Source organism: Olea europaea, chromosome 6 (genome assembly GCF_002742605.1).
Source record: "Olea europaea var. sylvestris chromosome 6, O_europaea_v1, whole genome shotgun sequence".
NCBI lineage: Eukaryota > Viridiplantae > Streptophyta > Magnoliopsida > Lamiales > Oleaceae > Olea > Olea europaea.
In genome coordinates this window covers 12,827,837-12,838,073 of record NC_036242.1, presented here as the reverse complement: position 1 = coordinate 12,838,073, position 10,237 = coordinate 12,827,837, and the positions used below count along the sequence as shown (strand labels likewise).

The 10,237-nt window shown below is 35.5% G+C and overlaps 1 protein-coding gene across 1 annotated transcript; it reads left to right on the top strand.

Moving 5' to 3' along the window:
* Positions 1-300: 300 nt before the first annotated feature.
* LOC111395175 lies at positions 301-1,095 on the top strand. The gene is made up of 2 exons (XM_023021177.1): positions 301-609; positions 778-1,095. Exons 1-2 carry the CDS (start codon positions 301-303, stop codon positions 1,093-1,095), a joined length of 627 nt encoding a protein of 208 aa, XP_022876945.1.
* The last annotated feature ends 9,142 nt before the right edge of the window (positions 1,096-10,237 follow it).

Here is a 10,237-nt window from a genome sequence, read left to right as displayed (position 1 = left end):
TCTAAACTATGATTATTTTTATTTACATTGGTCAAGTATTGCTATAATATGAGAAGAATCAATAATAGATCGACATTTTTTATTGAGAAGGATGACAATAATCGCTTCAAATATTTCTTTATGGCCCTTGGACAATGTGTTCAAGGATTTCGAAATGCAATGCAACCCCTAATCTTAGTCGACGGTACAACCCTTAAGGCGAGATACGGGGGCAAGTTGATTATTGCAACATGCCAAGATGTGAACATCTAAATTTACCCTCTTGCATTCGGCATAGTCGACGTGGAAAATGATGTAGTGATGAGTTGGTTTTTCACGAAGTTGAGGGAAGTAATTGGGGATGTCAAAAACCTTGCATTCGTAACCGATCGAGGGCAGTCAATAATAAATGGTATCGCCAAAGTTTTTCCCGAAGCACATCATGATTATTGTATGTACCATGTACAGGGAAACCTGAAAATCAAGTATCGAGGCAAGGGCATTGTTGCGTTGTTTAGGAGAGCTGCAGAGGCTTACAATTTTGAAGAGTTTGAAAAATTCATGGTCGAAATAAACAATAAATCGCATGCTGCATGGGAGTATCTAACAGAGATGGGGATTAAACATTGGGCACGATCACATTTTCCAGGATGTTGATACAACATGATGACGTCGAACAATATATAGTCGCTTAACGCTTTATTCAAGAAAGATCGAGAGTTACCAATTCTCGCAATGATTGAGAACATTTGTGACAAGCTACAACAGTGGTTTCATGATCGACGTGAGGAATCACAGAGTTGGGCAAGTGTGCTAACCCCGGCTCAAGAAGATAAGCTCTTCAAGACTCTAGATGTGAAGAGAAAGGTATATGTAGAACCACTGGATCAGTTTCGCTTCTCCGTGAGATGTGCACGTTATTTCGGATACATCGTGGACTTGAATGATAACACGTGCACGTGTAGACGATTTCAGTTAGAGAGTTTTCCGTGTACACATGCAATGACAGTGGCTATGCATAGAGGATTTCCACCGCACACCTTATGCAGTGTGTATTACATGACTGATTATTTGAGAACAGCGTATGCGGAAACAATATTTCCTATATCAAACTAAGTCGAGTGGAAAGTTCCCGACCACATTCTCCCACTAAATAATTTGTCGTCACCAGCAGTTGGACCACGTACTCCTGGACGTACACGTACGTCTAGAATACCATCTATCGGAGAGTTTTTCCAGCCTCATAAGTGCGGTGCAACAGGGCATACTAGAAGATATTGTACAAGTCAGATTCCTCTGCATGACAATGTAACGGATGTGTAATTTTAATAACTATTGGCAATGTAATTATTTATAACATTGACGTTAATTATTTATATATATTATTTATGTTAATTATTAGATTTAGTTTTTTTTTAAACATTTCATTTATTACTTTCATTTGTTACACACATTATTTATGCATATTATTTATGCTAATTATTTGAAATCGAAGTTTTTTCTAGACACTGCATTATCCACAATACACACAAATATTATAAACAAACACATAAATTGTAAAATAAATATTTAAATATTACGTAAATAATTAACATTTTACAATTTTTTCGTAATTACAAATGAATGAATGAAATGTACAATATTTAAATAAATGTAAAAATATGTACAATTATTTACGGATCCCCATTAAATTCAAATAAATCACATGCTAATTTATTTCTCCAATTTTGTATTCATGCCTCGTTGATTGCATCAACCTTATGTGTCACATTCAAAAATTCTATGTACTTGATGACGAACATGCCGCAATCACTCCTACAATTAAACAATGTTGTATTAGCATATCGAAAATTAGTTAGAACCTAATATGTAAATGACAAAAATAAAATTACAAACACTTACGATATTTGCTGCCTCGTCGTCGTTGTGTTCCGCACGATGGCCAATCTATCCTACACAGTGATGTTCGCTCATCTAGCCATCATGGGAACGATCACAGACACCGACTCTAGATTTTGCTCGAGTGGACCTTCTGTCAGGCATGAATGATCGGGATCGTACACATACATAGTGGAGTCGGCGAATACGATTTCCACTGCAATGTAGTGATGATTCACACATACTGGCATGTACATATGCGTACAGCACTCCCATGGCTTTCCTCCGACACTCGGCCACATCCCTACGACCCACTTCATCATATATGACAGCACTGTGTACTCGTTACCCATAACTTGGAACGACTGGTACTCGATGTCAACGGCACAGATGACCTCGTTGTTCAATATGAGTCTGCCAGGAATGTTGAACGATTTTGGATGTCTTTTAGCTCGATCTCGTAGCAAATCCATGGCCAAATCGATGTGCTACATCAAGAAACACCAATAAAGAAAGGAGTTAATCTATGAATTTGATTCAAAAATTTGATTTTGAACATACATAATAAATAACAATATTTTCATTTCACTTACATCATCGGTGAGCCAAGCCCCCGAAGTGGTGATGTCGTGGAACCACTTGTAAGCATTTGAGATCATCTTCTGAGCAATCGTGCAACTGGCCCTGAAAAAATAAGAACAAAATTTTTAGTTACAAAAAGTATACATGTGTCAGCGTCTGCGTACTATACTAATTCTATAAAATACAAAACTTACCCAAGCTTTATTGCTCTCCACTCCGTCTCAAAGGCTTTCTACTTGGCGTGGTCCACCTCCCTGAATAAATTCGGGTGCGTCCCGTCGACGAACCTTTTCCTCTTTACCTTCTTGGTAAAGGGAGAAACGACGTACTGCGATGGCACCTTCGGCCTTTTGCCGACCACCCGCTCCAGCACATCAAAAGCCATCATCCTCTCCTCATTCATCTCGGGAACCTCCATCTCCCCAACCATCGAGACGACCCTTTCGCCCGCTATCGGGACCACTTCCTCCGACACAAAGACCACGTCCGGCAAGTCTGGCATCTTCTCTGGTACTACCTCCACCTCCGGTACCCTTTCCTCCTTCGGTGCCCCATCGACATCCTTGGGTATCCCCTGCATGGGTACCACCTCCGGTACACCCTTGACGTCCTCAGGTATTCCCTGCACGGGCACCCCCACCTCCTCGGGTATCTCCTCTGCCTCGGGTGACGTCATCTCGTGTACCACCTCCATCCCCGGTACCCTCTCCTCCTCGGGTACCCTTCGACGTCCTCAGGTATCCCCTGCACGGGCACCTCCTCTTGCTCGGGTACCCCCTCCACCACAGGTATCCCCTCTCACTTCTCCATCCTCATCATGTCATTTAAAAATGAATCAAATTCAGCAACTGATGGCCATGATGAGTCAACATACCCCATCTGACCCCTTCCCCCTAATAACCACTGACCCCTCCGTCACCCCCTCCATCCCGATAGCAACCAGTCCCTCCGTCACCCCCTCCATCCCGATAGTGACCTGTTCCTCCGCTAGCTCCTCCATCTCGATAATCGCCCCGTCCCACGCAGGCTTGCTATGTCACCCAGTATCGGTGCAACCTCAGCATGAAGGTCTCCTAACCCAGCTCGTAACATCGCGACATCATATCTAACTCTGCCATGTCCCCGAACTCAACTCGTAGTGTTACGATATTATTCCGTAACTCTATCATGTCTCCTCTCATCTCTATCAGGAGTTCGAACAAATCAATCGTCGAAGCACGGTAACTAGGTGTAGGAGGTGATACTTGATGGCCCTCCTGTAAAAATAACTATTACAAATGAATAACCTAACAAATAAATTAAAACGACAATCGAAAAATTATTTTTAAGTAACATACTCTATCTCGATCAACGCTGGACTCAGGCATCTAAACCTCTGGCATAGTCGGACGTGATCTTCTCGGAGGAGGTGACATCCTCGCCAGACATGATCTCCTCGGTGGAGGTGACATCCTCGACGGAGGTAGTACTGAATGACCCTCCTGAAAAATAAATATTACAAGTGAAGCACTTAATTACAAGATCAAAACGATATTCAACAAATCCTGCACAGTAACATACCCTGGACTCAGGCATCTGATCGTCATGGGCAGTCCGAACAGACAATTCGTGAATATGAAACTGACTCTCCTCCTCGATCGACGGTGTCAATTCAGTGAGTAAGGACTTCAAGCTGACATTTTGACATGTCACAGTTAATGACTATGTATTGAGACTGTAAAAGGACATACAACATAAATAGCAATTGTATAATACGTACCTCAGGATCGTTGAGGAGAGCTCATAACTGTCTAGCAAGCGACTTGTCTTGTGCTCGCCAGTATGCATCCGAGGACATCGTGTCTCTCCTCTCCTCGCATACCGACTAGCCAAGATGGGGACAGTCTCGTACACCCATATCTGCAGCAATTATAATTATTGTATATAGAATTCAATAAAAAGTGTAGGTAATTCATTAACTTAAACATATGCCTGCAGCACCAACAGTAGTCCATATGTATCGTACTTGCGCTCGGGCTTATCCCCCTTTGGCATCGAAAACCTCTTCCTAAACACACGTAATGTATCTAGAAAACATCTCCAATCCAATGGGTAGTTGTTGAAGGCATCAATATCATCAACAATCTCCAAATGAAAAATGTCAATCGATGTCTTTTTGTGATGACACTGGGGTACGCTCTTGATGATAAGCACCAAGCCCAGCTTCAGCCTATCAGACATCTGATCACATCTTCTTAATGCATCTCCCAACTGCGCTAGAGTAACCGTCGTCTGTCCACAAAAATATTCATTCAACAGCCTCCTGTTCCTTGGAACACAGGCCCTAGCCTCTTCTTCGTACGTACAGCGCAGTCCAGTGACGAGAGCAAACTCAAATATGAAGAACGTCGCTACCTTGCCCCCAAGATCAAAATGGAGGGCGTCTCCGTCAACTGGTTTCAACAACCGACGTAGCAGGGCATCAAGTAGCTGCCCAGACCACTGTACATCACGCAACGAATACAATGGCCATAAGCATGATCGACGTAATATGTCTGCGTGCTCGTCATCCAGCAAATCTAATACCAAAGCGAAGCTTGTAAATCTGTCTGACAGCGTCGTCCAGTTGATATTCCATCCTGCAAAATTTCAAATATTAGAACCTTGTGCAAATGATGTTCGATAAACAAAAATTTTTGTTCATAGGTAATTGATAAACAAAAATATTATAAAAATATACTAACACACTGTTACCATATGCAATAACCAACCGATAACGGAATAAAAAAAATGAACGTAAATTACTATTTTCCATATATTTAATTTGCTAATTTGATTGATATGACTTATTTAATATTTAATTATTTATTTTAATTATTTCACTAACACTTATTTTAATTCTTTAAGCATAATCCTTATTTCGTATTTACAAATCTATTTTAATTGCTTTGCAAAAAATTAATTTGATTGATATTTTAATTTTAAAATTTAGTTGCTTATTTTTATTGTTTTACAAATGTTTAAATATGTATTTAAATTATATATATTTATATAACTTATTTAATATTTAATTATTTCTTTTAATTATTTTACTAACGCTTATTTTGATATTTTAATCGCTTATTTTAATTATTTTTTTAACACTTAATTTACTTTTTCATTTTTAATGAATTTTTAAAACTTATTTAATTATTTTCGCATAATGCTTATTTCATATTTACAAATTTATTTTAATTGCTTTGCAAAAAAATTAATTTGATTAATATTTTAATTTTCAAATTTAACTGCTTATTTTTATTATTTTACAAATGTTTAAATATGTATTTAAATTTTTTATATATATTACTTGTTTAATATTTAATTTTTTCTTTTAATTATTTTACTAACACTTATTTTGATATTTTAATTGCTTATTTTAATGATTTTTTCAATACTTAGTGCTTGTTTGGTAGGAATTTTGATAATTGATTTTTTGACCGTTAGAGAGAAAGTGAGTTCGACCTGTGAGAGAAAAATTCAAAAATGACAACTGAAATAATAAAATAACAGTCAAAAAATTGATTTTAATTGACTTTTAAACCCTACCAAACAAGCTCTTAATTTAATTTTTCATTTATATATATATATAAAGAATTTAAATAAATATTTAAACATTTGTAAAATAATAAAAATAAGCAGTTAAATATGAAAATTATAATATCAATCAAAAATTAATTTTTCCCAAAGCAATTAAAATATCAAAATAAGTGTTAGTAAAATAATTAAAATAAATAATTAAATATTAAATAAGTAATATATATAAAGAATTTAAATACATATTTAAACATTTGTAAATTAATAAAAATGAGCAGTTAAATTTGAAAATTAAAATAACAATAAAATTAATTTTTTGCAAAGCAATTAAAATAAATTTGTAAATATGAAATAAGCATTATGCGTAAAGAATTAAAATAAGTATTTAAACATTCATTACGCATAATGCTTATTTCATATTTACAAATTTATTTTAATTGCTTGCAAAAAATTAATTTTATTGCTATTTAATTTTCAAATTTAACTGCTTATTTTTATTATTTTACAAATGTTTAATTATGTATTTAAATTCTTTATATATATTACTTATTTAATATGTAATTATTTCTTTTAATTATTTTACTATTACTTAATATAAAATAATTAATTAATCTAAATTAGCAACTAATAAATATTTCGATAAATAATAAAACATTTATATCTTACTTTTCAAATAAATAATTTTAAATACATAATATACATTAAAATTAAAAAATTCAAATAAATAATTAAATATTAGAGAACACAATATAAGAAGTTAATAATTACTTAATTAACTTCAATAATTACGAAAAATTAAAAAAAAATTGTAGGCCCACGGCCCAAATAACGGGCGATCTAGTCAACTGGGCACCCCAGTCAACGGGAAAGCCCAATTGACTGGGCGCCTAGCGCCCAATTGGGCCAGGCGGTCTGGTCGCGCACAGACGACGTGCCCAGTCGACCCCAGTCACGTTTCACTGTGGAGATCGTCGAAAAACTCCATTTCCGGCAATCTCCACTCCATTTTTTCCTTCCAAAACAATATCTTACCCAAATTTCACATTTACACAAGGATTTCTCAACACACATATATAAAATCATGCTTTTTTCCAAAAAATAAAATAAAAACATGTTTTTTCTTCGTATAAAAATCTTACCTTCTTCATAGAGAAATGGCCAACTAGGTCTCCTGTTTTTCCATTTTTGTCGGTGCTTGGGTCGACAGTGCTACAGTAATTTTCCACTCTCCTTACTGTTTTCTATTTCTTTTTCAAATGGTAAGGGTAAATTTGGATTTCTCTTGATTTTTGTTGATTTTCAAGATTTTAAACATTTTTATTTTTTTTTTAATTGGTCAAAGGCCTCTTTGAAAAAATGACCGGATCAACCGACCATTGGCCACTATTTCCTCGAACACATGCCTCTACCTGTGAACATTTTCAAAGTCAAACAAACCACACGTGAGCTCGTGATAATGTAAGCGAGCATACCTTATAATCAACCCCGAGTATAAGCAACAAACAAATATACTTTAATCAATTTCACCATCTAATTACACGTGTCTATTTTTATATCCCATAAGTGTAAGAATCGTAATAAATAATAAAGTGAACCAAAGAGTTTGGATATTGTTCCCACGAGGACTACTATTTAACAATTTGTTCAATTATGCCCAACTTTAATTTGATCTAAAACAAATAATAAGTTTTGTAATTGATGTTTAAATTATTCTAACTAAACTAAATAGGAATAGTTCGAAATGGAAAAAGGCATGCAAATTTTAATATCCTCATTTTAAATAGTTATCTATCTTCTTATTCCTGCTTGAGCATAGAATCGGTGGGTTTAGGAAGAGAATATTCAATATAGATGAGAGAAATTTGTTGATTATAAATTCAATATCAATTGACTCATCTTGAAATGCGACGAAATTGTGGTGGACAATGGTAGTTGGAAATGTCTAGGTTGTAGTTTGGTGAAGTTAGTATGGTCTAGGGATGTCAACGAGTCGAGTTGAGCCAACTTGCGAGTCGAAACTTGAGGTTCGAACTTTGCTCAGTTAAAATGGTTGAGCTTCTTTTGGGCTTGAGCCGGGCCAAGCAAAAGCTCGCCCAAAAATTTTAGGTTCGACCCGAGCTTTTGGCTCGGGCCTTTCTGAGCCAAGCCCGACGAGCCCTTTTTTTTTCTTTTTTTCTTCTATATTTTAAAGGCAACAGTTGGCTGCTTTTGCTGCCACTTACAAGTTGTTGTATTATTATTATTATAGATATTTTTTTTTATATAAAAAGGCTCGCGGCCGTGTCCCCAAAATGGGGCTCAGGCCGCCGATTGATATCCCTACTATGATCTCACCATCACCATAAAATTTGACAAAATCACGTCAGATGGAGAAAATCTTAAGTAGGGTTGTCGCACCGTCCACGCGATGCTACCGCCCAATTTTGAGGCACCACCTCGACGGGTGGCCCCACCCGCGGAGAATGCCCCTCTTTTATAGGGCTATCGCACACTTGGCGGTGCAACGGCCCTATTGAAGATTTTCTCCGCCAGATGAGCACTCCACAAGCATCTGGGTTTCCTTGCTTATGTTACTGCATGTTTTTGTATGTGTTTTATATTGAATCAGTCGTAATAAATTAATAATAGGATAAAATTGAAGATATGTAAAGTTGGAAATAATATAAAATCAATGTCTGACATATGGTCCACATTCCTGCATTACCCTCGATTACTAGAGGGCATTTTATTTTAGAATAAAACTCCCTGTCCCGGCTTGGGGACAAGGGCGCCACCTCTCCTCAAACCGGGATAGGGAGCACGTCTGTTTATTTTAAAGATATCTAGAGAAAATCACATCCACCAATAATGTTATTTTAAAGAAATGAAAAATCAGGTATATTCAACATAATTGCAAGACACGTCTAATATTCAAATCTTCCAAATCTCACACACTTCTTTTTTTTCTTCTAATTTTAGTGCAACCATCGATTTATATCAGTAACCCTCGAATCCCTTAAACCAACCAATGATAATTTATCATTATAAAGTCGAGTCTTAGATAGAGAACAATTTAAAAGGGGAATAGGTTATATTTAATTTTAGTGTGTGTATGTACACATGTTGTTCGGTTAACTTCACAACTCCATTCTAAAACGTACAAATTTGTTGCTTTTTCAGATTACGAAATAGTAAGATGATAGTTTAGAACTATATTCGAATGTCCCGTGTGAATGTACCAAATATCATATCGCAAAGTAGCACAAACACGTATGTCAATAAAGCATTTGTTCTAAAAATCTTGAATGGTTTTAACATAATTCTTTATCAATTAACGTTTGAATGATTTTAACATAATTCTCTATCAATTAACGTTATTATAGTGCTCAATCAAGCAAAATAATGTGTCACATAATGAAAATTAATAAAAGCATATTAACACCGATATAATTCCATAGAATCTTAAGGGCCCCTATGTCATGGGTATAAAATTCACTAAGATATCAAGATACCATCGTCTCAAATTATTGGAAATACAATATTCACAGAACAGTCGAAATTAAAAAGAAGAATTAAAAGACCACAACTTTCCTATTTTAGTTTCTAGACCGTCAATTGGGTGCAATCAAATTTACTTGTCTTAATCTTACATCACTCTACGAATGTATCCAAAGAGCTCGTCCACAAATCAAAATAAAGACTGTCTCTTTATTTTATTCGTAAATGCTTTTTCTTCTAGTGAATTCCTTTAACATCAAAAACAATTTCTTTAGAGCATATTTATGGTGTGAAGATGGTCTAATAAACTCCATAGAATTTGCAAATTAGAGAATTGAACCCACCAATTCAAAACCGTTTTGAGAACCTTTCAAATTAAATGTTTAAAATGATATACGATGGTTCTAAGATTTTCTCCTTCTAAGAAAAATATTTTTCAATCAAGAATGAAGGAGAAAAATTAAAAACACCAATGGAGGAAAGTCAAAGAGGCGCCAACGTGAAAGCTCCAATTCTTTTGTATTCAATCTGCATTTTCTTCTCAATAATCCAATTAAATAAAATCATTTACTTTTACCAGTTAATTTCAATAGGCACAGAATTTTGGAGATAAGCAAATAAATGCAAAAATTCAAAATTCTGAAAATTTACTCAAAGTTCATTGTTATGTGATGCTACTCTGACAAGGTCATTTGAAGAGACCCGGGCCAGAATACTCTCGTATTAAGGGGCCCACCCCATTTTTTAATGGCCAAAAAAAAAAAAAAAA

Bases quoted from the DNA above. Each gene is read 5' to 3' on its own strand.
- LOC111395175 (XM_023021177.1), top strand. From the start codon at position 301: ATGAGTTGGTTTTTCACGAAGTTGAGGGAAGTAATTGGGGATGTCAAA. The intron at 610-777 runs GCACGATCACAT...GAGGAATCACAG, and splicing joins AGATGGGGATTAAACATTGG to AGTTGGGCAAGTGTGCTAAC.